This window comes from Poecilia latipinna, unplaced genomic scaffold (assembly GCF_001443285.1).
Source record: "Poecilia latipinna isolate Pla-1442-1.1 unplaced genomic scaffold, P_latipinna-1.0 Scaffold473, whole genome shotgun sequence".
NCBI lineage: Eukaryota > Metazoa > Chordata > Actinopteri > Cyprinodontiformes > Poeciliidae > Poecilia > Poecilia latipinna.
In genome coordinates, this window is record NW_015113089.1 from 1 (window position 1) to 27,338 (window position 27,338).

Here is a 27,338-nt window from a genome sequence, read left to right on the forward strand (position 1 = left end):
CAGTTATTTTGCCGTTTTTAAAAACACGTTACCTTACAGTAAGATTCGAGACCATTAATGAAAATAGTTCTTGTTAATTCAAGTAACTCTGGTTTAACTCTCAGGTTAAAAATATACAGTGGCCTGTCAACAGTAATCACGCTGCGTCTCTGCTTGTCTCCTTTTTTCACAGCCGGCTCCAGCGTCATCTCTTGCGTCAGCTGTTTCTTCCTGTCTTTCGGCAACAGCGAGTCAGCCATGATCGCTCTGCTGTGCCTGTTTGGTGGGATCAGCATCGCCTCCTGGAACTCCCTGGACGTGCTGACCGTCGAGCTCTATCCGTCTCACAAGAGGTGGGTGATTTAGGCGTGCTCTGACGTCCTGAAGGCAGCAGCACTGAATGATGTCAGAGGACCTGCCTTCTGTGATTGGTCGGCTTTCAGGGACAGACGACATTGTGGGGTGAAATTATTGCTGCTGTTTGGACTGCAAAGCTCATTTTGGCATTGAATGGTTTTCATAAAGCAGATTTAATTATTACATGTATGCATCTAAAACTGATTTAAAAATAGAATAATTTAGATAAAGAGGAGCAAAATAAAATTTTTTCTATCAGAGATCAGCTTTTAGATTCGATTGAAGGGGAAATACCACCATCAACAGGTTATAATAAGAAATGGCATAAAAAAATCCTGAGATGTTCTTCAGTTTATTTGATTCATAGTTTGGAAATAAATTAAGGAGCAGTATCTTGTTTAAATGAGAAAACATGAGTTCTTCAATTAGTTTTAAATCTCATTAAGACTAAGATATCTTCTCTTTTAACTAAGAAAGATCATAACAGTAAAACAGCATAACATCTTAGGATTTTAGATGTCGTCTGATTAGAGGCAATCAGGAGTTTTTTTTCTTTTTAACAAGTCATATTCTGTCAGAGGAGCATATTTTTACATTTCTTTAAAACAAAAAACTCTCTGCATCCCATTATAATAAAAACTTTCTTTTTTTTAGCAACTTTTACAAAAACTGTGAAAGTTTCTCTTTTGAACAGGATATTTCTCCTGAATTTATTTCCAAGCTTTTTTCAGTTAAACGCTTCAGTTGTACTCTCCTTAAACACTTATTGAACTTCCAACACGAATCCAGCGTAACTGTTGTTCTCTCCTCTTTCCTCAGAACCACGGCTTTTGGCTTCCTCAACGCTCTGTGTAAATTAGCAGCCGTGCTTGGCATCAGCATCTTCACTTCATTCGTTGGCATAACCAAGGCCGTGCCCATCCTGTTTGCCTCTGGCGCGCTGGCAGCAGGCAGTTTTCTCGCCCTCAAACTACCAGAGACGCGGGGTCAAGTGCTCCAATAGTGTGGCGCCTGCAGCTCTGCAGAAGGCAGCAGAGCTTTAGCTACACTGCAGAGGAAACGGCTCAAAAGTTCATCAAATCGTGCCCTCTGACCCCACCCCACACTCACCTACATCCACAGTAAAACAGTAAACTACAACATGAATTTGTTAAGGTGCAACATTCAGCCATGAGAGTAAAGGTTAGTGCTGTTGCTGCATCCTGATAATTCCAGAAAAAGATTATGTTTGTTGATGTTTACTAAAATCTGGAGATGAAAAAAACAGTAAACCAATGTAGATGTAACTCCATTAAGTTTTGTCCCCCTCAGTGTAAAAGCATCCAGGGTTGGAGGTCAGTGACTCTGATAGTTAGCAACGCAAACAGACTCATAGAAATGACCACTAGCCATCATTGCAGAGTTGTCCGTATTCACCTCCATTCTTTTGAGCGACATCAACTCACCTTTGAAATTGTGAGTTCTTCATCTCTGTTGGACATCTGCTCAAAAATGCAACAATTCCTGCCTTGATTGGAAGCATTTTTGACTCTGCGGGGGAACACCAAGACGTGTTCGTCTTGGCCTTCCTTACTCTGTCTCTCCTGAGGTCTTGTGTTGGTGTCTAGACTAACTGCCATTTTGTAGATAATAGAACATTCTGGGTTTGCTTTTGTTATCGTTACGAATCGGAGATGAATCTCCCTCCCTTTATGGCATCACTTTGGATCGCACCAGAACAGGGATGAGTTCGAGACAAGCTTTCTGTGTCTGTCCATCTAAAGCACAACCATTTGTCATGAGAACATTTTCCCAAGGAAAATGTTCAGAATCTCCCAGTTAGCCATTATTCCAGTCAAACTGTATGTCCCTTTGTGAGAACTGCCTTTTCCCTTCTCCTTTATGAATATACAGGATGTGTGTCTTTAAGCTGTTTCAGAGGGTGTTATGCATGTCACAAAGTATGAACTGTATGTAAACTTGAAAATCCAGACTATAACATGTAAACAGAGTTTTACTACATTTGCTCATATATTGTTCTCTATCAAATTTCTGTAGTATCTTGACAGGACACTAGTTCTATATTTCTTGGTACCTTTAACAGTCCTTCCCAGGTGTTTTAGAGCACACTGCACGAAACGATGCAAAACTTGAAATGTCTGAAAGAAGATCATGATCGATGTAGAGAAGTTAGCTAATCGCAGTCACGTTTAAGTTTTCACTGAGAACTCAAAATTTTAACAGTTGTGAGTCATCTTTGCAACTGAAACCTGGCAAATGGTTGTTTATTTATTAAGTCTGTAATCATTCCATAAATGCACCTTTATTTTTTACAATGATAGGGGTGGGGCGGTTTGGAAAATCCATGGTTCAGTCAGGTTAGCGCACCATGAATACCAGCCTACAGAAAAATCATCTTTAAACCTTTTGTAGATGTTCAGCACACCAAACTTCAATTTATTGAAACTGACTTTCTATGTTTGGTGAATTCACCAACTCCCTCACAATTCCTTATATTAGCTGATTTCTTGCTGCCTCATTCTTTTTTTTGTGTGTTAGTAAATATTCAGTGGTTGCATAGATGAGCTAACAGGTGGGCTGTGCAGCTGCTAGCATTAGCAACATGTGTTGCTAAGTGTTTCACTCTGGTCTCAGTTTTATTCACTTTAAACACTTGCTCAATAGTTATGGAAAAACTAAAAAACATTGTAGCTGGTTTCTCCTTTCAGTTTGATCAATACGCTTTACATACTGTGCATCAATTTATCATGAGTAGCTACCATTAGCATGTGATACAGTAGCTGAAATGGGAGACCCAATCATCTAAATCCTCTCATTTAACCAAACAATATTTCTGCTGGTACTCTCAGTATGACTGCTGGTTTCTACAACTTCAAGATGTTGATGCTCCAGGACTTTTAGTTGTTAATGACTCACAAGTCCTGAACCGAAACATTTTTGCAGTTTACCTTCATCCCAATTAACCGATATAGGATAACAAGCTTTATTTGCCTTTTATGAATTAAATATATTAAATTCAACACCATCAGGGCTACACCTTTAACCTGATTATTGTTAGAACACAGAACTGATTGGGACATTAATTTAACATGCAGGATAATTAAGTCTTTTCCTGGACTTTAGCATATGATAGGAGCAAGACATAAAAGCACACTTATCAGAAAGAGATCACTAACAATTATCATATATTCCATACAGGTCACATGCATTCCCACTTATATTCACAGCTGCTTTCCAGAATTTGGAAAATTAATCATGTCAGACCAGTTTTTCTTGTCCAAACTGCCATTTTGTAGGATAGGAGCCATATGTAGTTTCAATTGAATATATAGCCAAACCACTGCACTAAGAGTGCATTGTGCACAATTCTGAGAGCCTTGTGTTGTTTGACACTCATCCTGATGCGCATTAGGCTGGACAAGTAATGAAGAACCAGGGGAACATTTAATGAAAGCACAACCTTAATCGACCAAATGATGATGTTGTGAACATGCTGTAGGTTTACACAGTTCTGCAAAAAGAAAACGACCCCTCGTTTATTTGCATTTACTTTATGCTGATCTAGATTTATCACCTGATCCATCATCTATTTGTGTGCCATGAGTACCACCTCTCATGAATTATTGCCAAATATTTTCTGTGGCCTGAGTTTACACATTATGACAAGAGATCTGCTATACATATAAATATATGTAAATAAAATAAACTATAATAGCACTAGTAGGATTTTTAAATGATTTCCCCCCATGGTCTTTACAATACTAAAGTCATTTTTTCCTGTTTGTTCATGTAGAGCAGAAACACTTTTATTTTCTCTCTGAAACTGATTCAAAACACCAAGTTTGACAGTTCAGGTGCCCTAGAAAAAAACAAATCTCTTTGACTCGCAAAAAACTTCAGAAGCCAAAATAATTAGCAGACTACATTGCAAAATGTCCATCACAGCCTCTCAGAAGCACACTGATAAACCCTGAAAAACAGAAACTGCACATGTAAGAAATAAATTCTCTGCAGACCAGCCCATGTCACACATCAAGATTCCTCTGTTTTAGCAGAGAGTGCTGTTAAAATGCTAACACGCTTCTCTCATACATATCTAAGCCTATGTTACAGGGTGTTTTTGTATAATTAACTTGTTGCCTAGGCAACAGTCAGTTGTGAGTGCAAAAAGTTAACAAAGCAATAAGTGTTTGGGTGTTTGTCTCTTACAAAGTTGTTGGCAGTTGAAGCACATTACTACATGCTGGCCTTTTTCCACTGAAGGGATTGTTTAGCGTATTTGAATTGTGGCTGTGTGGAGTAGTGTTGAGCTGTTGGCGTCTTACCTGCAGTAGACAGCTGCTCTGAGCAGGGAAGATTAAAAGAGAATTCACACCTAAAATATAAAATAATTCTAAACTTTTCTAAAAGTTTGGCTTGTTTAAGATGGAGACAATTCACTCCTTAACATGTCTGTTCCTTAAAGTTTTAACTCCACCTCTCAATGAGATTTTCTTTTTCAATCATCAATCTGAAAATCGCCCTGACTGCTGTGTTTTTCACTGACTGCTCAGAACTACTCCGCACAACATTACATCAAAAATAAACTCTCCCACTAATGAAGACATGGAATAAAAAAGTTAACATTTGTGTGTGACTCTCTAAAACCACTCTTGGTCTTGAGGCTTCTGTCGATACAAGTGCATCACCATAAATTAAACGTAACAAAGAATTATCACCTTTGTCACTGTACCGTGCTGTAGAAAATGTAGTTGATTGTTTGTAAGTATAGAAACTGTGGAATCAAATATAAAAAAGTGATAAAAAAAAAGTGTAAATGAACAATGCTGTATGTTGTCTTTTGATTTTATGTATTTTGTAAATGAGAATGAGATAATACAGTAAAATCATCAATGTCAAACACCAGTTATGGATCATAGTTAGATTAAAAGTGCAGATGCAGTTTTGTTTAGAGGTGTGTGAGATTCCTCCATGTTGATTTTTGATCAGGATCGCACTTTGATGTGATCCTTTGGAACTATAACAAAACGTTATGAAAATAATGAACAATAAACACGTGGAAAAGATGGATGGAAAGTCCATTTATTTAAATTGTCAAATATATGTATAATTACACCTAATGATCTTTGTGCCCAGTCACTGCGCTAGATTCCCCTGCTGAAGGAAAACATGTTGTAGCTTGTTTAAATTTTGCTGCAGAAGATACGGATAAGCAATAAGTAAAGTTCTTGGTTTACTGGTCCATCTGTGTTCCAGCCACCATGGTGGTCATGTGATTCTAAACTAGCGTTGTCTGGGGGTCACCCTTACAGAGAATCTGCAGATTGCCATTATGTAGCAAGGACTTTGATCTGCTGATTCTCTGCATCAAATGGAGCAACAGTGATTCAGATAATTACTTTTTCACAAAGGGCAAGTTAGTAGATAGATTCATCCCGTAAATGAAATTATCTCCTGAAAATCGTATTTTGTGTTTACTTAGGTCATCTCAGTCTGATTTTTAGCATATTGATCAGCAGGGGATCTCTAGTTGTATATATTTTAAAAAAATATTGAGTATTTATCTCATTAGTGCTTAATTATATGGAAAAACGTGAGCCTTCAGGTCTCCTTTTCCCTGCGTTTTCATTTCTGCGCGGCTCACACACCGGTGAGCTGTAAAGGAGCGGACCCGCTGGAGGAAGCCAGCAGATGGCAGCCGAGCAGCTAAAGGCGCTAGCCGTCATAAAACTTAAAAGAATACGAAGAAGTCGCTCTGTCTTTCCTTTGAAAGGTGAGTGTTTTAGGTAGTTGGAGAATTTTATCTAAATGAGAGTTTGGTCAACATGATTTGTTTCTTCATGTCAGTGGTTTATATATTTATGTTCTGCTGTGTTTAGCTTACAAGCTAAGTAACAGCGGCTGGTAGCAAGCAGCTAAACAAGCTAAGCTAACATTATAAAACAATCAGGACCTTGTTACTGGATGTTGTCTCCTTTCTACAGTCTCAAATACACATAAACTGTCTGTGGTTGTAAATCGGCCTTAAAGCCCCTTAAAAGAGTTGGATGCTATTTTCAGTCCATCCTGATTTGGTAAAATAAAAGTTAAGAGCTTCTTACATTTCATGTAATCAATGCCCGTCCTGCGTGTAGTGTGTTTTCGTCAGTGCTTTGCTTCTATATTTAATTTGATATGCTTAAATGGAGCAGCTGATTTTGTTTTAATATGTCCTGCGTTATAAAGCAGAGAAATGCCAACTCTAATCAGCCTGGGACCTTCTTGGTGCAAAGCAAGTTTGTTTCGGCAACAAGGCAATTCAGAATGCTTTACATGGTGAAGATGTAAAACATGGCATAATCAAGGAAAACTTGAAATATAGACTCATATCAATATTATAGTTATTAATCTAAGGCAACTTTAAACAAACTGTTTTTTAGCTCCCACTTAAAGGAACTCAGGGTTTCAGCAGCTTTGCAGTTGAGTTTCTCTAGATCTTGCTGGGACGTTAGTCCTTTAATCCTGGAAATGTTCTTCAGGTGATAGAAGGCCGACTTTGTAACTGTCTTTATGTGTCTGAAGGTTCATGTCTGAATGCATCAATAATTTTCAATCGACAAAATGACCAACATATTTGATGTGTTCTGATGATTCTAACAATAGAACTTCACAAAATGCAACGTCTGTTACTGGTTTTCACAAGTATCGACTAAATGAGGTGTTTGATGTTTTTGTAAAGTAAAGCACTTTGAACTGCCTTATTGCTGAAATGTGCTATACCAATAACCTTCACTGGTAACTAATCTTATAATTTGCTTTAATCTGAGCTTGCAGATTAAACAAGTGGGGATCCAAGATATGACCTTGTGGAACGCCACATGTGATTTCTGCCCACTCCATTGAAAAGTTACCCATTGAAGCCTCTGTTCTTTAGGCAAGACTTGAACCAGTCCAGTACTGTACCAGAGCATCTGACCCAGCTGGAACAGGAGGATGAAAATGAAACATTCCTCATGATCAGATGAATAAATCTGTTTTTGTTCTCCACAGTGGCTGATGCTTCCCAGTGTCTCCCGCTGCACTCGGCCCATCTGCCTTTCTGTAGTTCGGCCTCTGGCTCACTTCAGACCACCCATGGACCCGGACCCTAACCGGCCCGTTGAAACAACCATCAGAACCAAACTGACAGAGAAGTTCAAGCCCGACCACTTGGAGGTCCACAACGAAAGCCACATGCACGCGGTTCCCCCCGGATCCGAATCCCACTTCCGAGTCCTGGTGGTCAGCACTCAGTTTGTGGGTCTGCCGCTGATTCAGCGCCACCGTCTGGTCAATGAGGCGCTGAAGGAGGAACTGAGTAGCCGTGTTCATGCGTTGGCCATCCAGGCGAAGACCCCTGAGCAGTGGGGCGTGGACCCTGCTCTGGGCAAGAGCCCGTCCTGCATGGGGGGTTCGAAAAACGACCGCACCGTCGAGGAGAAGCTGAAGGCCGGGCGGGAATGAAGCGCTGGACTCTCGCAGCCCGCTCTTTGGTTTTATCTGCTCTGAAGGTAAAATGATGGAAGAATAAACCATCTCTTCACATTAATATTCATCTACGGTGATTTCCCTGATGTTAGTGTAAAACTGAGTACAGATGAGAATAATCAGGTTGGTTTTCTGTGCTTTTCTGCTGCTGAATGTAAATAAAAGTGTTTTCTGAGATTCATTTCCATTTTGAAAGATTTATTTGCATAAATATCTGCTTATTATATTAGGAGGGAAATTATTAGCTATTGGATTTATTTCTAGTTGAAGTCAAAACGTTTCAGTTCAGACATAATGCTGTTTGCAGTGATGCTGATTTAAAACCCAAATCTTTATCAATTAAATAATCCCTTTAACTTTTTTCTGTGTTTTATGTTTGTTGCATGTTATTTTGTTAAATGAAACCTTTAAGTCGGATAGTATTTTTTTTATTTTGGGTCAAACTGAGGATAAAGTTAAGCTGGTTTACTGTTGGTTCTTGTATTGGATGTTAATTAGGGATTTCAGTGTAAAGGGGGCTGACTATAGATATCTGTTTCACTTTTTAGATTTTTATTTCCTTCCACTTTGTGTTGGTTTGTCATATAAATCCAAATAAAATATGCAAATATGTTAAGTTTTTGAAATAACAAAATGAGTAAAGTCCAAAGGGTCTTCTCAAAAATCACTTTTTTTCTTTAATATTTTATTTTCCATATCACAGTAAGCTGTGCCACAAACATCCAGTGACTTTTTACTGAAAATCAGAAACAGTCTTACTCATTTATTATACTTTGCTAAATTATAGACTCACAAAATGGAAAAATAATGGCTCAAAAAGTGAAATAACTGTAAACATTAAGGAAAATGTAAGATTTTACATGTAGGAGGTAAAAGAGGATTCAGGTAGAGTTTTGACACCACTGGGTTTCTGTATATTATAGACAATTGATCTGGCTTATTGATCGTTCTTTGTCAGTCCTGCTGGCTCGACACAAGGGGGCGGTATATGCTCACACAACGAACAACTGCGCAGATGTTTAAAAATATTTTAATCTCCTTTAAAGACACAATAACAATCATTTTAAGTCACTTTTTATTAGATATTTACAAATCTGAGAAAATCAAATCAGAAACTAGATGTTAAAATGGGTCAAACTAAAGTCACACATAGATAAATTTAACTTTTAGGAGGAAATGTTTAAAGTCTAAACATATTTTAATGTTTTATGTGAGTTTTCACGTCATTAAGTAAAAATCAGATTTAAAGAAGCAGAAAGTCCATGAGTTTGTTCTGGTTTCCAGCTGGACCCAGTCATGAAGTTGTTCTTGTTTATAACGTGATGACGGGTAAAAATCACCTCCTCAGGAGGCGAGGAAGATGAGACAACAGCTAAAGTGTCAGCTGGAGTCTGGCGTGAGGAAAACGGGCGTCAGAGGTTTAAATCAACTCGGCTTTGTCAGGTCAATAAAGCAGAATGTTTCCCTCCAGCAGAGTTATTGTTAGCTGATGACGACCGGCCTCCAGAGGAGCCGAGTGTCGACTTCTACCGCCATCCTGGGCCTGGACCCGACGGCCTGTCAGGCCGAGCAAAAGGTTCTGGTGAGCAGGGAGAGCAACTGGTGTCACTGGTCTAGAAAAAGGCAAACAGTAACACAACCAGTTTACGACCCCTGGCACTCATTAGAGCCAGGAGGGGCCCGCGGATCGACCCGGGGCCCGGAGCGCCCTGCACTCTGCTGCTGCTGGGGAGATTTATGCCCTACGATTCCAGGTGGCGTTATGATCCGGCAGAGAGGACGATGAGGTGGAGTGCTGGGACTTGTCTCTGCACTTAACAGGTTGGCTTGTTTTCCCTGTGAGCAGTACATCACCCGTTCATTAGAGGGGGTTCTGCAGCAAAATGACAGGTTCTGTCGGGTCAGAGCAGTAGATGGTGACCCAGAGGGGCTCCGCATGAAAATACCTTTCACTTTGGAGACAAACTGTCCAGAAAACCCATATTTATATCCCCTAAGAAGGTAAATAATTCACACTTTACACTCAGAAAACTGAGAGAGAAATATTCAGGATCTTTTTTTTTTTTGTCATCAATAGTTTTTAAGTCAACAGATTAAGTATTTCATACTTTTTTTCTTTGTTCACCATAAAAAGTTTATTTCAAAATGGAATTACTGAAAAAAAATCCACAAAAACAATGACTAAAAATATCACACAAAAATAACAATAGAGGCCATTCATTAGATAAAATACTTATATCAAAATAAGTTAAACTTTTCCAAGTTCAACTTTATGCCAAAAGGTGAAAATTAATAGTTTATAAATGAAAGTGAATTAATTTTCTTAGAGGAAATTTTATTGTTTCTCCATATACATTTTTAAACAGAAGACAAATAATAGCATTGATATCACTATTCATTAAAAAAGCAATTTAATCTTTATTTAATTAAATTATAAACATTTTTAGCTTTTAATTTTTAATTCTTAACTAAATTTGACTCCAGAGATTTGTAGTAATTTAAATATTTTGAATTACAAATTTTTATTTCAGATCATTCTTACCAACATTCATAGCTGAACGTCGGCCCACCGCCGCTCCTTCACCGCAAAAACACAAAATCTTACCGGGTATTTTTACCTAGTTTCTGGTGCAAATATCTCAGTGCACATCAAATAAGACAAAACTAACTTACAAGTAACTTTTCTGTAAGATAAAGCAGCTGGCTTTAAGGCAATAACTCCTTAATATTAATAAAAATAACTGGCAGATTATTTCACTTATGGGAAAAAAATGTATTTATATTAGTGAATAAATCTGCCAGTGGAACTAATACTTTTTATTAATATTGAGCAATTATTTATGTAGAAGCAGCTCTTGTACTTTGCTGAAAAGTTTCTTGTAAGTTACTTTTCTTATTCCAGGTGTATTTAGTTATTTGCACTAGAAACTAAAACTACTTGGTTTGTGTTTTTGCAGTGTTTTCCTCCAGATCCGGCTCCAGCAGTGATGGATCTGTGTCCGGTCCCGGCTCTGGCCCATCAGCTCTGCGTGGGCCAGTGCAGGTCAGTGGGAACCCACCTTGGCGGTTCTGGTTCTGCGTCACCGGTCCGGGACAGATGGTGCCAGGCTGGTGCTGGGACCCTGAACGGGGCAGGGTTCCCGCGTACCAGAGCGGCCGCTGATTTATGCTGCGGCTCCTTCTGCACAGTTGACCTCTGCTGGTTGAGGGTCATCCACCGGTGGGGTGGCTGAAGGGAGGTCGGGTGGGGTTCTGGGAGGTCGGGTGGGGTTCTGGATGCAACAAATGGGTGCCTGAGAAAGGGTGGCTGTGCCGTCCCACGGGACTGGTGTCGTCTTGTGGCCCTCAGAGCAGCTGCAGGATCTGTGCAGCATGTGTGTACAGAAAGCAACGCGTTTCATTTAAACCATCGGTGTTCAAAGTGAGGCCTGGGGGCCATTTGTGGCCCTGAGCTTGTTTTCTGTGGACAAATTAGGACAAAGATACATCTTTTAAATTAAACTATACTTACCAAATGGTAGATGCAACACAGAGAAAACATCTTTCCCAAACTTTCTGGTTTCCTTCTGTTGTCATGGTAACTTATACTCTAAAGCATAATTCTGCTAGTTGTAAAGTAATTTATTGGTAAAACCCATAAAAAATCTATTAAAATATTCATTATTAGCCATCAATATTTACTTTTAAAATAATATTGAATATTTTTCACATTGAGGTAACTTGGTAGTATGCAGATAAAAATAGCTTTTATTTGATTTATTTAAGTACACAACTGTTTCCTTGAACGCTCTGTTTGTGTCGCTTCAGGACCGCATAAAAACCTATGATGTGCCACATTTGGTCCCCGGACCTTGAGTTTGTTCTAAAGTACCTTATTGCACCCTAATCTGCTTTTAATTAATGTATCAAAACTTTGCAAAACACAGCTATTAAATTTGTTTCTATTGACCATATAATTGCAGAATTTGACATTTTGAAAATAAGTTTGTTTAATTGAAACACGTCAATTCCCAGAAAACTCTTTTCTGATGAAAACTTTTTTGATGTGTTGGTTATCAAAATTGGATTATTTCACAAAACTCCACTGGAAACTATTTTTTGACACGAGTCGCATGATTAATAACTGGATGTTGCTACTGAGGCAAACCACGAAGAAGACGATGACAGGAAGTGGTTTTAATGAGATCACATGAACAAACTTCTTCCTGTGTGATTTTAATTGTGTTTCTTATTTAATGGAAACAGAAATGACAAAACTAAGTTTTGTTTTTTTACATTAGCAGAATATCAACGTTTTTTTTTTTTGCTGAAATTCGTAACGGAAACACAACTGGTGTTTTCAAATGAAGACCTACCTGGATCCTCTCTGTACTTTCTTTCAGTTTTCTTTGACAAGCAAACTGGACGCCTTTGATTTAACAAGAAAAATGTGTAAAGACCATTTGTAGTTTTGGATCTGCAATCTTATTTTTAAAAATAAAATCTCATTACTCTTTTTTTTATATAAAAATAGTCCCTGCAATTTATTGAGTAGGTAAAAAAAAAACTAAAAACACAACATATTGGGTGATTTTAGTTTCTGAAACTGATATTTTCTTGGCCCACTTTTGAGCTGACTTGAAAAGAAATTTGGACACCCCTAAATTAAACCCACCTTTAGCTTACTAACAGACAAAAGCAGCAATTTGCAATTCAGAAAATCACTAAAACTAAAATTCATATTTATCATCAGAGACTGAGCGGCTCCCACGCAGCTCTGACGATTAATCTTCAGCTGGTTTCATGTTTTAGAAACAGTTGAGTTAAACCTGAGGTGATGGTAATAGGCTATTAAAGCCCTTTAATTGGAAAGCCCCTCTGCCTCCGCCCCCCAGCCCACCACACAGCTGACTAATGAAATCAGTGAATAGCAGCCTTGAAAGAGCGGGACAAAAGCAGAGATAGAGAAAAGACAATATCCTTGTGTGGGAGAATTAGTTACACTCAGTAGTCTAAGTGTTCAAAGCACGGAGCAAAATAAAAAAAATGAGGTTGGGGGGTAGAAGAGGGGATTAAAGGAGAAGTCCACACAGGTGGGAGTGAGATGGGGGGGTCACATGACAGGACGTTACCTCGTTTGATAAACAGCAGCCGCAGCTCACAGGAAGGAGGAAGGGAGGAATTTTATAGGCGGAATTAACTGCTTCAGCACATCAGGTATTCATTAGGGTAAATCTCCCAGGTGTGCTGTATGTGTGAGAAAAGCAGTCACACGGCTCTGATGCACGACGGCGACATGGCAGCAAGGCGCGGGGCAGTTAGGTGCTTTTAATTGTTTCTCACAGCTCAGCTCAGCTGGAAACACCGAGATCAGAGCCGCAGTTACAGATGATAATGTTCTGGTTCTGAAACAGTTAATCTGAGGTCCAGAACCTTCTGGATCTGAGAAGAAGCATAAAGAAACAAAACAGGAAATCCTCTTTCATACATCCGAATCAACATCAGTGGATTAAAACGTAGAGAATCAAAGTTAGGCTAAAATTATACAAGAGTGAAGCTTAATATAACAACGCAAATAGTTAAAATCCAGAGTACTTGAAACCCTCTCTAAAAATACTCATAACTAAACCAGAAGTGGAGATTTAAAGTTTAACTTTTAACTTAACCCGACTGCTCACCCAGTTTGGACAAATCTCCATCTGTACAGTGACGTCACTGTATTTTGAATCACTGCTGCTGCTTTACACAATCATCTCCAACTCACTGGGTTTATTTGGGAATCAAAACTTCTTTATGCTGCTTTTCAGGCACATAGTCACCAATAAGTGACGTATTTGCATGTCTTTTGTTTTCTCTCTTTGGTGAAATGTATGAAATAAATGAATCAAATCAATAAAAACCTTGATATGTTGTTAAAGGTGTGATTGAACTAATGAGACATCGCTGACAAATCTGCTGACACACAAGATGATAAATGAATGGAGAAAGTGACATCTGTATTGCTGCAACTGCCTTTCTTGTTACTGTGATTTTTTTCCCCCCTATCAGTCGATCACAGCTGGAAGTCCTGGGAGTTTTTCCTCAGGGTGTGAGGGAGTCTGGATGGACTGGTTTCTGGGCCAGAGAGCAGCACAGGCCAAGGCCCCAGCCCAGAGCCCAGAGCCCTGCGTTCGTCATGCAGCTCCTGTTCGCTCCCTCCAGGGCTCAGAGTGTGCATGTCAGGACAGATAGGTCACAGATAAGTCTCTTTCAAGGCTTCTTCTTTCAACCCTTTTGCTCCGCAGCGTTGTGATTACGAGCTTTGAACCTGTGCCTCATTCCTGCAGCGTGTCCTTCGTCCTCCTTCGCTGTCAGTCACAGCAGCTTCTCTGCTACTCTGGGCTCAGTTTGCACATCTTGGCCGACTCTCCTGAACTCGAAGCTTTCTGGTAACTTCTTCTCTACTCAAGTAACATCTAAGTTTAGCCAAGCCGTTCCATGTGGCATCGCTCTGTGTAATTCTTTCAAATCTTCTCAGTGTTACCCATGACTGAACCTTAACAGATAGTTTTCTCTGCCTGCATTTCTTTCAATAGCCCTGGTTCTTCAGGAGGATTAGATCCACTTAACCCCCCCGATGAGCTCAAACGCCCTTCAGATCATGTTTATATCTCCACCACAGCCTGAAGCTATTATCATATCACCATTTCACATTATCACTTTTCCTCCTGAGCGTTGCTCAGCCCTGATGTTTTGAGTCCAGAGGTTGTAAGTTATTTAAACATCGGTGTTTAGAATATTTCTGAGGATCTGAGAACCCTGAAAATCTCATAATATCCATAGAGACAAAGCAACACTCATAAACGTCCACAAAATGTTTGTTAATGGAAACGTAGGATTGTTATGGGTCAAATTCACTGGCTGGGCCTTGAATAAAGTCAAACAACTGATACCATCTGGTTCTAATGTCTGTCAGTGGTGTCCTTTTGCACCTGTTGTGTCCCAGTTTTACTTTATTCTCTAAAAGACTCTGAGTTTCCTGGACAAGATGAGCTCAGAGGAGATGTAGAAATACAAAACTTAGGAAGTTTGTTACTTACTGTGTTGCTTCAAATGGATTACCAAAAATATGCGAACATTTGAAGAGATTAACAGAAATCTCTTTATAGCTAACGCCAGTGATAAATAAGAAGTAGTGCTGTAGATTAATCAAATTCAGATTTCAACAACAACAACAACAAAAAGATTATTTTTAAATCTTATTGTTTTGGAAAGTTTATCTCTGCAACTATGCTTTTATTTTGTAAAGTCTCAGACTTCTGACTAGGAGTAAAATGTCACGGTTTGATTTTAAAAGGGGTGGTTTTGTGTATTTTTTTGGAAGTGGCACACTATGCTACTCTTTAGCACAGTGCAATATATATAAAAAATTAACTTTGCATCATCTGATGCCTTGAAATTGGCCTCTGTCTCTTTAAAAACCTCCAATCCTTTCCAGCTTGTTTTTGACTTGGAATAACATTATAACATAATTCAAAGATGAAAAAAATAAGTTTTCAAAATATCCTCTTCACAGTTTGTTTCGTGCTGTAATGAAGAGACGATGGACGGATAATCAAACTAACTGGCCGAAAAGAGTCATGTTGTTTAGGTTCAGACATGTAGAAATAAAAAAGGTTGAAATCACGTTGGAGTTGTTGATGTTTAGAGAATCCAGTGAACCTGAGGTACCGAAGCCTCAGTGGGTTACAGTAACCGCCTTGCAATCAGAAGGTTTGATTCCAGCTTCGTTATGCTGATGTTCCTCTGGCCAAGACACAGAACCGTAAGCTGATCTGTGTCTGTTTGGGTCAGTGTGACAGGAAAAGCACCATAGCTGTTTTCTTTCCCACATGCTGTGCAGTGTTTTGGACCAGCTGAATGCTGCAGGCGGCTGGATTTGGACTTCTGGTTTTCCTCAGCTACCAGTGATGTTTACATTCAGCTTGATGTTGTTTCAGGTGAATCTTTAAGCTGGACGCACAATGAGCTCTGTGCTTTACTGATGTTGAAAGATCCGTACGTTGACATAAAGTTCTGGTTTGGTCCACCTTTCTCTCCTCATTGAGAAACCTCAATGTTCCCCAAATATTAGAGATTAGGAGTCCTGAATGCTTCGCTTTGGTATCCAGATAATTAGCATAACTAATGTATCACTGCACAAAAATGCAGCGACTAATTCACTTTCTAGTATCTGATAAAAACATCATGTATTGTTTTATACTGTCCTTGAGTGCAAACATAAAGTGTGAAATATAAAACTGCAGGATGTTTTTGTTTTTTCATGCTAAGCTCTCCCCTTTTGGTAATCCTTAAACATGCAGCACCTTTATTTTATTTAGCTGATTTCCTCCCACTTCCTCCTAAGACGATGATTCACTCAGACTCGCTCCATCCTTTATGAAACCCATAAATGATATTGTTGGGACTTCTGTTCAGGCCAGAGAGGTCAGCCATGAGCGAGGCCAGTAAACGCGGGGTTAATCTGGTCTCTTCCAGATGTACTGGCCGAGTCAAAGGACGTCCGAAGGCTCCGCTCGGACTTCCACAGAGCATGATCTATTGTTCATCTGTCAGCAGCGCCGTGATATATTCTATCCTACCCTGGTGGACAAAACGGACCCCGGCGATTATACAAGCGGGGCCATTGGTCCGCAGCATCGCCGGGCCGCTGACTCTGACACCAGGCAGCTTGACCTCCAGGTCTCGCGCTTCTTTGTTTTCTGCTGACCTCTGTTTCTTTTACCCCCCCTCTGAACCTTAAACCTCCATCCTCCCCTCTCCTCCCTCTCTCTGTGCCTAGCCTTCTTCTCCCACACGCTTTTCACACTCATACAAATAAAGAGCCGGGGCCCCTTCAGTTTATTTTATTAGCAGTTTGAAGGCCCAGCTCTTTACAGATGAGAGGAGGGAAAAATAATAGGAAGGAGCTTTAATTAGGGGAGTTATTTGGACTCAAATAAAACAACAGGGTCAACTGGGAGCGCTGGGTCAACTGGGAGAGTTTGGTCTTTGATATGAGGACTTTGTCATCTTTGGGTTTGACCCTCATATCCATATAATAGAGGATGAAGAGCTCAGAGTGCTGCTGAGGAATGGAGTGATGCTTTTATCAATAATCACATGGATGAGTGAGATCAGCTCTGAGCTCCAGCTCCAGCTGTGTGTCTATGCACACACACACACGTGTTTGTTCAGTGCCAGGTGTGCCCCCCCTTCCTCTGTGATCAGCCTGTCTTCGGATTGTGGCATGCAATTTCCCTCTCCTTCACTTCCCCTCTTCCTCTCATCTGGCGACGGCCGCTCCCTTCGGCTTTCACGCTGTTTACCAAACATCCCTCCCTCCTCCCTCCTCCCTCCTTTTATTTCTGCTTCTGCACATGCATGTCTTTGTTTGCTCTCATCGGAGTACAAAAGGGTTCCCAGCCATTGCCAGCCCTGCAGTGTGAGACAGGAGGCCTTAAGTGTTGCTTTCTGCGGGGAGAAACAAGTCCTGGGTGCTGGATGGACCGTCGCTCCAGCAGGAGCCTCTGGAGGGGCAGAAACGGTAAAACAGAAGATCCTGGGTGTTCATCTGGGTGAAGCCTGCAGCTCTGCCTGAGTTTACAGACTGGAGTTTCATCCTTCAAAACGGACATTAAAAACAATTTTGGAGTGCTACTAGGAAGTACTTATCCCTTTTACAGATTCATACCGTTCTGCCACCTTAAAGCTTTTATGAAATTAAGTTTTTTTAAATACATTTAAAAATATGAGACAGATAATGTGTGAACATCAAGCTCCTCTGCCTTCATCCAGTGGTCCTACTGCCATATGCAGAAATTCACAGTAATAACCAATCAGAGCCAGTAGGAGGATCTTAGTGCTGTCAATCATCCTTGTGTACACACTCATGCTCACACTCTTACCCTTTGCTCTCTGCTGCGCTACAGTTCCTTCACCACAGCAGAGCCTGCTGTGAACCCATAGGCTAGTTAGCATAGCCATGATTAAACAGTTTTCCTGTATTAGGTTGTTTCTCTCATGTTTTTCACAACTGCAGCAAAACAGCAAAAGTGGGTTTGAATATGCTGTATGGGGAGGGTATGAGCAGCATGTACATGAGCATGACTGACAGTGGTAAGAACTTACTAAGGGTCTGCACTGCTTCAGCAGGAGCTAATTTGGATTTAAAGTGACAGGAGGCCTTAAAAAAGCTCATTCTGAAAGGAGCTCAAAAAAGGCAGAACTGACCAGAAGATGTCATTATCCAAAAATGATTTTGTGCAAAAACTGTATATTTTGAATAGCTCAAAGACCTATCCTAACCTGAACAAGGAAGCATAAAGGCCACCTTTAGAGGTGGTAAAACTTTAAAATGAATATTTGAGATGTATCCTGTCTTCTAAGCTGAAAGATGACAACAGCTGAACCATCATTTCCAGTTAAATCTGCTCTGCTACACCCAGCTGGTCATTCACTTAGGCCACTAAATGTTGAACTTCCATAACACTGAAGACAACAAACTCCTCCGTCACCCAACTTTATTCCACTGTTCCTACAGAGGCGGCCATCTTTATGAGCCAATTTGAGCTCTGCAGCCCTCCTGCCCTGTAGAATCATACGACTGACTCAAAGAGATTTGGATTAAAAATCAAGTAAAAAGGATTTACAACCTGGGCAGATGTATTTCTGTCGGTTTCTACGAATTTTTGACACAAAGGGATTAACTCTTTATCTGTAAACTTTTGCAGCAGTCACAGTCAAAGGGCGGCGAGGAGCCGTGCAGATGTGGTGATGGGCGTGCTGCTGGCTGAGATGGAGGTATTATAAGTGGCTTGCTCCAGGATGACCAAGTAGGTCAAGAGAATCAAGGCGGGAGTGAAGGGGCTCACAAAGCTGTGAGGGGAAGGTCAAGCGTGAAATCCCTGCCCCCCTCCCGCTGCTCTGACCCCCCAGGGAGGATCTCCGGACAGGTTGTCAGTGTTTGATGCACTGCTGCATGGCGGCCATGTGTGGTGCTGGAAAATTCATGATTAAGATGTAAAAGCATCTGAAATGCAAATTTGGGGTTTGAAAAGCTCCAACATTTAAATACAGAACACAAAAACATCAGCTAATCACATCTTAATCTGCATGACTGAAACACATTATTTAGTCTATGAAAATCCTTCTCAAATAGATATAAAATAATTTTTACATAAATGCATCCAGTCTTACAGAGTGATCAGATGCAAACAGATTTATTAGCTTCTATCCCATTGTTACTGTAAATGTACCCAAACCTCTCAGCTAGCTTCACTTCAGGACAGTTTTACAATCAGCACATGTGAAGCAGTGAGAGCATCCAGCTGAAATCACTCTATGTCTTTATGGCTGATTGCTGTAAACGAGACATTTGTGCTGGAAATGATGGTTTTCTTGTGGCGTGATTACCTCCAAAGGAAAGCCACCATTGCTTTGCATCAAAAAAAGCTGCAGCTAAGAATCTGGATCTTCATGAAAAGCTGCAGAAAAGATGAATTCACTACAACCAAGACGGTCCAGAAAAGGCCAGAACAATGAGACTGCCAAACCACCATCAATGGAAAATCCAAAATGAAATATGGATAAACCTGCACACATATTTTAATACTTTTACTTTGGAATAACAAGATATATTTGATGGCTAATTAGGACAACAATGTGCTCACACCAATATTCATCATTCTGGACAATGTTTTACTGCAGTTGATGCCACAACTGATGCACATATGACCCATGATGCTAAAGGTCCCACATGGGGAAGCAGAAATATAATAATTCAGTTTCCAATATGATACATTTAAACTCATAAATGATCATTTATTGAAGTCAAGCTGAAGAGACTCTTTGTGGAGACTAAGTCTATACGGCTGAACATCCTGTGTACTATAGGAAGTAAATGAATGTGAAGTTTCAGGAATCAGTTTGGATGTTGCATTTATTGTTTGGTTGCAGTTGGTAATATTACCAGCAGCCTAATTTAATATTTACTGTTTATGAACAACTTGATTTCTTCTTGTGTCAGCATGTATTTCATGTTGGCTAAAATCAAATTGTCCTCAAAAAGACACATCTCTTAATAAATGTTTCCAGATTTTAAAATCAATCAGAGTAGAGTAAACCAAAGCCTAAAGGTTTTGGTTTAGTGGATCTAGACAGAAACTGCACAAAGATCATTCATCTTTATGAAAAAAAGATTTGTTTAGTCAAATTTAAGGAATTAACAACTTTCAAGTATTTCAGCATTCTAAACAACATAAAATACTGGATGAAAATCAACCAATGATGTAATTTTTTGGATCTTTGGTGAGAATCTGACTGATAAATGAGACAAATCGCACCAAACGTCTTTAATTGTGTTCTTTGTGCACATTCCTGTCACACCCTGTCGCCTTCACGTCACCGCTGCACAGTGACGCCCTCTCTCTCCTTTCTCGCCCTCTCTCCACCTCAGCGCCCCCAGTGACCCTCCCACACCCACCCACCTCTGGTAAACACTAACCACGGCACCTCAAAGGCTCAAATGGCATCACTAATACAAGCGCTGGTGCCCGTCGTGTTAACTGTTATTGGTTTTAGGGTGTTTCACCTGTTCAGACATTAATCACTGAAATATAACATTAAATCAGGAAAAGCTGGAAAATTTGGTAAAAGTGCAGGTGATTTCTTGTGCAAATTAGAAATGGGATGTTATGTTCTGCTTAGATAATCAATCATTTTAGGTATTTTGAACCAAAAGTTTGGATTCTGAAGAGGAAAGTTTGAACCTGACCAGAATTTCATCCATCCATCCATCCATTTTCTGAACACCCTTGTCCCTCAGTGGGGTCGGGAGGGGTGCTGGTGCCTATCTCCAGCTAACGTTCCGGGCGAGAGGCGGGGTACATCCTGGACAGGTCGCCAGTCTGTCGCAGCTGATCAGAATTTATTGACTGGAATATTTCAGGGAAAAGTTCTTTAGTTTTGTCCACTTAAATAAATGAATAATTTGATTAGCATTTCCTTAGAGATCAATCAATTTTTTCAAACAGTTCGTCTGTTTCCATGTTGTTCACTACTTCTGTGGGTTTTGGTGAAATGTGACTTTGCTGCAGGTACCTGCAGAGTTTCCGTCCTCGTTTTGGTTTCCAAGCACAATCAGTAAAAACATTTAGCCTGTTTAGGTGCTAAAAACCCACTGGTTCATTAATCACTCATATTCAATAGTCAATGATTGATCAGAACTTACTAAAATGTGATTTAACAGTTCTGAGCTTTAAAAATAATTGCAACAGCATCAAAATTTTGCCTGATTTTGACTCATAAAGTCAAATGTGTGAGTGACTTAGTTTCATTTCTCGATGCTGCATGATCTCACCCTGTGCTGTAAATTTAGACCCTCCTAAGTTCACAGGATAAGATCTGTGCAACACTCAACAAAGGAAATAATCACTCAGGATAAGAACAGGATCATGACTCCCAGTCATGGGACCAGGATGAATTAGGAAGCGAACGCTGGAGCTGTGAATAGAGGGAAGGAAGTTTCTTGTGTCTTTTATAGATTTGCAGAGTGAGAATGACCAACTTTCTTTGCTACTGTTTAGTCACACTGAAAATCATTGAGAAACTGAGTATTATATACTACTTTCTCTGCTGATGATGCAGTTTTATGACTGAGAAAGACATAAAGCTGCAGAGACAGCAGTTCACTCTGAGGTTGGGCTGCAGCCCTGAGTAATGAGCGACCAGGAAGCTCTTTGAACCCGTCAGTGACCACTTGTATGTGATGACAGAGAGGTGGTCGTCACTGACGAAGGTCCAGTTTTGACGTGTCTTTGCCTGAAGTTTGACTTTGCAGGACTGGTTGTGTTTTGAAAGTATTTCATGACCTTTCAGGTACAGGAAGGTCAACGAATCAACCTGGAATCAAGTCAAGATCAAGGGCTGCGTTTCATCCGTCATACCAAGATGAACTTTTAGGTTTGAGTTTGAATGAGGTGAAACGTTTAGAGTCTGTGTTGAATCACCTGGTTAATGCAGTTTGTTGCTTTTAACAGTCCACAGAGATAAAATGTAACTAAACTGTAACTATTATACAGACCTTGGTTTTATTTAGATGAACGGCGCGCTGTAAAATATTTAAGGTGGTTTAACTTTGAAAATGAAAGTCCACCTGCTGCCTTAAAAAAGCAATTTAAATGAACAAGAACATTGTTTTGGTTTTAACTCAGAAATGAAAGTTCATGAAGTTGATTTAACAACAAGAGCCAGTTTGTCCAAATTTAACCTGTCATTCACGAGAGGACCCAAATTTGGTTCAGGGGTGTCAAACTCCAGTCCTCAAGGGCCTCTGTCCTGCAACTTTTAGATGTGCCTCTGCTGCACCACACCTGAAAAGAATAATTAGGTCATTAGCAAGGCTCAGGAGAACGGATCTACACAGGGAGGAGGTAATTAAGCCATTTCATTCCACTGTTTTTTACCTGTGGCACATCTAAACAACTGCAGGACAGCGACCCTTGAGGACTGGAGTTTGACACCCCTGTCATTGTGAATGACAACCTGTCAATGACAGGATACATAATTAATAGTTTCATTTATTAATGCTTTAGCTGAAAGCATTAATATCAACTTAATGTTGAAATTTAAACCAAATAATTATTTCACAATATGCAAAAACGACTGCTCAATTAAAGAGCACATATTTCTCTACTACTTTCACTCACATTATAAAGCTAAAATAACTTATTTTACTTTAGAATAATTTAAATTCATGCATGAACAAAATTTCTGATTTTATAATGAATTTAGTTAAACATCTCAATGAATTCAGCTCAAAAACATTTAGTTTAGTAGAACATTATCCTCAAGATTTGCAAACATTAAAATGAATATTTTCCTTAATAAAACAAGAGTCAGATCAATGTAACACTCTTCCATCTCAGGATACAACAACATGTCGCTAAGCATTCTGGGAAATAGTTCCCACTCTTGTCTTTTTCTTCTTTCAGTTTTTTTAAGTGCTAACCTACAAACTCTAGTTTATTCTACTTTTACTTTCTACTTTACTTCTACTTTCACAAACTCAAACATTTAGGTTCAAAATCTAAAACCTGCTAAATTTATTTGACTTAAAGAGTAGAAGATAGCAGACACAACTCAAATATGTTTTACAGTGCATATAGAGAGGAGTGGGACCCATCACAGCTTCCTACATCCATGCAGCCGCTGTAGGAAAGTGAAAGTGTGTTTATTAGCGGGTAGGAGGAAGGTCTGCTGGCAGAGCGGGCCGAGCCGGGAGCCGCTGCCCCTCCCGGGGGTTCGAGCAAAGAGGATGAAACCTGTCATTAGGGAGGTGAGAGGAAGAAAGCTCTCGGTGGGGGGGGCATTGTCCTGGGGGCGGGAGGGTGGGATGGCTCTTTAGTGCATCAAATAACACGGCCCCTGGCAGCCTTTGTTGCAGAGTGAAAGGGTCCAGTGGTGGCGGCGGTGGGGGTCACAGGGGTGAGGGGGCAATCCTGAACATTGGTCAGTGGGAGAAAGGACTGTGGGTGAGGAGGGGAGAAGGATGGGGGAGGACGGGGGTGGAGGGCTTTTATACAGTTGTTTTCCTCTTCTTTGTCGACAGGTCATGCAGAAAAAGCTTGTTTGTGTTCGGAAACTCTCTTCCCAAACCACCGAACATCAACGTGTTTAATTCGCTTCAAACATGCATCAGCTTTTCATTTTTATGTCGATTGCAGTTGTTCTTCTGACTGCAGGAGGTGAAAAGAAAAAGTTGACATGTATACTGAAGCTCAGCGCAGAGTCAGGACCTTTCGCTCATTCAGGGCATTTTAAGGGGACAGGTCACATACATAATGGGAAACGGACAAAAAGGACCAAAAGCTTTCCTCTGTGCTGGAGGTCGTGCATGGCGACTGGATGACAAATCCGCCACAGTATATCTGGATGACAGCTTCAGTTGGGAACTCACTGGCCACCAATTTCACTTTTGGCTCCAGGACCAAATCAAAGAAACAGCTGCCAGAAAATAAATGAACATATCACTGTAATTCCTGCAGGTATCGCTACGGATGACCTTGTTAATTAATTAATTGAAGTTCTAACAAAATTCTCTCCACCCCAAGCATCATTCAGCCACTTCTTTGCTAACGGTGCATGTTCGACTAAATATGTCAAAGCTGTTCTCACAGCCAGAGCAGCTAATAAACTGATCAACCGGAGCAATTACTGACTTCATTAGCGGCCTTTCATCCAATCCCAAAGCGCTGATGACTTTAGAGCGCCAATAAAACCGCCAGGTTACGACCTAAATGTTAAAGGACCTCTGCAGAATTAGAGGGGACAGACGAGGGTCAACATCTCACACTTGTCACACCCTGGTGTCAAAGTGTGTTTACATCACTCTGCTTCATGATAACAGACAGAAACCAATCTATGAGAATCCCAAGTCAAGTCCAAAGACCAGTTTGGGTCTTTTGATTTGCTGGATGAAAACAAAATGAAAGCTGAAAAACGTTGCTTCATTTAGAGTCATTAAAATGATCCTGCAAGAGACAAAAACAATTTACCCGAGCAATAAAATCTGAGTATTAATATCTGACTAGTGACAAAATTATGCCACACATCCTTAAAGCCAGGGAATCAAGTTATGTAACATGTAATTTAATTTTTATTTTATTTTATTCTATTGGAAGTTTGTGTGAAATGTAGTACATGTTGGGCTGCTGGCTAGCAAAGTTGCTAGCTCTGTTGCTAAGCAACAAAGGGTCCCTGTGTTCAGATCTTACATTACACACAAAAAACTGTTTCTATAATCTGCCTTTGGTCAGATTACTATCACTGAAACTCATTTTTACTAATTCATATGGAAACAATTCATATTTTTTCATATTATCCCATCTTTAATTTTGTCATTAGCAAGTTGTGGCAAATTTACAATGAGTGGGGTTTTATTATTTTATTCATCATATTTTCAGAATTTTTATTTATACAGAAAGTTTGCACAGATTTGAAGCAGAAGGAGTTTTTTTTTACCCACATCATGTGAGTCAGAATGCTGTTAAAATGGAGTTCAATGAATTTTGAGAAAACTAAATAAAATTAATCTCATCTAATATGGAGTCCAACATCTGAATCTTAAAATTTAGATGTTGTGAAACATCTAAATTACCCGTTTGGAACATTACTGAGTCTAATCTTTATTATTATTATTTGTTAATGTGTGAATATTGGAGTGTTTTAGATATGGAAAAACAGGACGTTGTCCTCCGACGCAGAAATCTGAATCAGACCAAACAGAAACGTGACGCCCGTCTCCTCCTGCAGTTATTAGTTGGTACAAACACTAAATCTTCCACTAAAATCCTGGTTAAAAACCAGCAAGTGAGTCTGGAGCTCATTATCAGCCAGTTACTTTCTATTGCTTTGGTGTGGAGTTTAGAAAGTAGCTTGTTTTTTTCAAATGAAACTAGGGATAAATTCAAATTGCAGTCTGAAGTTAGATTTTCACAGTTGGAATATTGAAATATTGGTTTTGTTGATGCCAGAACATCTCTGAGTTCAAACTTACCTTCAGGAGCCCAGTCTGTATAAAACCGACATCCTACTGGTCAGAACGAATACGTGTGTCCATACACGTCTACCAATCAGTTTCTAATTAAAACATAAAGCTGGATAAAAGTTACAAATGCGTATTTTTATTAACTTCTGTGCCTGATGTTTCTCTGAAGTCGGCTCTTGATGTTTTCACCTTGGCAAAGCCATAATTAGCGGCTCCTGGTGGGAAACATCAATTAGCTTTTTTAGCAGGTTTGCATGGAGCTGTAAAAAGAAAACTGGACATATACACGGCTTTTAAGTGTAAAGGGGCATTACAGAGGTGAGCAAATTAGCCCCAGGTCTCAGTGTGACGGAGAAAAAGCTGTTACAAGCTGCTTTCAGGGGAAAATGGAGGGAAATACGAAGGGGAGGAGGAGGAGAAGGAGACAGGGAGGGCAAACCACTTTCCCTGCTGACTTCTCAGGAGGGAGGAGGTAAAGATCACGGCTCCAGCAGCCGTCCGCCTCTCCTCCAGGGGTCCCTGGTTCCCTCCTTTAACCCTCTGCCTGTTACGGCGCTGATGGATGGCTTAACAAAACCAAATTCATCCTTCATTCACTCTACTTCTCACTTCTAGGAGTTTAGTTTATCTGCCGGTATCTTTTTAAAACAAGAATGCTAATTAGAATTTTTGGTTCTGATTTTTCTGTGTCTGTGTCCATCAGGGGACAGATGTGCAGGTCTTCCTTTCCCAGGATTCCCCAGGGAGGGCGTGGACAGGTTTTACACCCTGCAGCAGAAGGGAGGAGGCGGCTCGCTGTCCGAAGGGTCAAGTATTAGGAGTTAAGTGATGCATAAGTAACGCTTTGTTTGGACTGATCTAAGGGAAGGAAATTTACTTCGTTTGTCTGTAATGAAATTATTTTTTTTCCCTTTGAAACTGAATTTTTAAATAAAGATTAAAGGCAGAAAAGGCTGAGGGTTCATGGGAAACGAGCTGAAAGTCATAAAGACAAAAAAATCTCCAGATGGAAGTGAAATAATCAGCAGATTAACGTAGAACGTTGTTTTAATGACAGAACCCGAGAGAGTGAGAACATCTTAGGGAGGCTGGAGAAACCAGGTCAGTCAGAAAAATCAGACATGAACGAGGTCATTAGTCAAACTTCAGACCTTATTTTTGGACACATTGTTGTCCATCTTTATGTGTTAGTCATGCAGATTTCTGAAGGTTCACTTTCTGCTCAGGAGGTTTATTCAATGTTCCTCAGAAAATAACACATTTTTGCTAGACGTTAAGTGAAAAAATCCATCTTCAAAATGAGAAATAAATTCACAACATTTACATTTATTGTAGAAATGAAAAAATATTTTTATTCTTAAGTTGAAATCAGCTGAATATGCCTAAAATATACTTTTTTTGTCTAGCTCTCTGAAGAGTCATTACCCAAATATTTTCAACTATTTGAATCATCTTACTCACTCAGGGAAACAAACTGATTCTACTTTTGTTGTTGACTTTTTGCTGTATAAAAAATACAAAATGATTCCTAAAGAAAAATGTTGAGCTACGTGACGAAGCGTCTCTCAGGTCCTTCCAGCTCTTTGTTTCATTTCTTTGCTCTTTGTCAGACTTTTACACGGTTTGTCCACTGTAAATAGATTTAATGCCCCGATTTTCATTTTTGTTGCTACTTACAACACAGTGTTGTCATGGTAACAGGTAAAATCTAGACCTTGGCCTTACCTGGGCTGTCAGCTTACCTACAATGTCCCCCCTCACTGATGCAAACATTTTTATTAGAATCAGTCATATTGTGGACATTTCTTGACTGTTCAGATATTATAATGGGTTGTTTAATGCATAAATACATATGCATATTTTAAAAAAGTGATCCTACTCATTTGCACATTCCTTTTTGCTCATAGCATCATAATGTAATTTTGCCTCTACTGTACAGCATGTCATTCTT

General features: G+C 39.8%; 2 protein-coding genes across 4 annotated transcripts; both read left to right on the top strand.

Moving 5' to 3' along the window:
• Positions 1-34: 34 nt before the first annotated feature.
• Positions 35-5,403, top strand: LOC106951763 (synaptic vesicle glycoprotein 2A-like). Its single transcript, XM_015039456.1, has 2 exons — positions 35-332; positions 1,156-5,403. Exons 1-2 carry the CDS (start codon positions 58-60, stop codon positions 1,337-1,339), a joined length of 459 nt encoding a protein of 152 aa, XP_014894942.1. The 5' UTR covers positions 35-57; the 3' UTR covers positions 1,340-5,403.
• Positions 5,404-5,994: 591 nt separating this feature from the next.
• On the top strand, positions 5,995-11,076 carry bola1 (bolA family member 1). Of its 3 annotated transcripts, XM_015039460.1 has the most exons (4): positions 5,996-6,109; positions 7,150-7,249; positions 7,366-7,865; positions 10,800-11,076. In XM_015039460.1, exon 3 carries the CDS (start codon positions 7,372-7,374, stop codon positions 7,816-7,818), a length of 447 nt encoding a protein of 148 aa, XP_014894946.1. In that variant the 5' UTR covers positions 5,996-6,109; positions 7,150-7,249; positions 7,366-7,371; the 3' UTR covers positions 7,819-7,865; positions 10,800-11,076. The 3 variants fall into 3 exon arrangements, with proteins under 3 accessions (XP_014894945.1, XP_014894946.1, XP_014894944.1); XM_015039458.1 differs by lacking the exon at positions 10,800-11,076 and having other exon boundaries at positions 7,366-8,023; XM_015039459.1 differs by lacking the exons at positions 7,150-7,249; positions 10,800-11,076 and having other exon boundaries at positions 5,995-6,109; positions 7,366-8,023.
• The last annotated feature ends 16,262 nt before the right edge of the window (positions 11,077-27,338 follow it).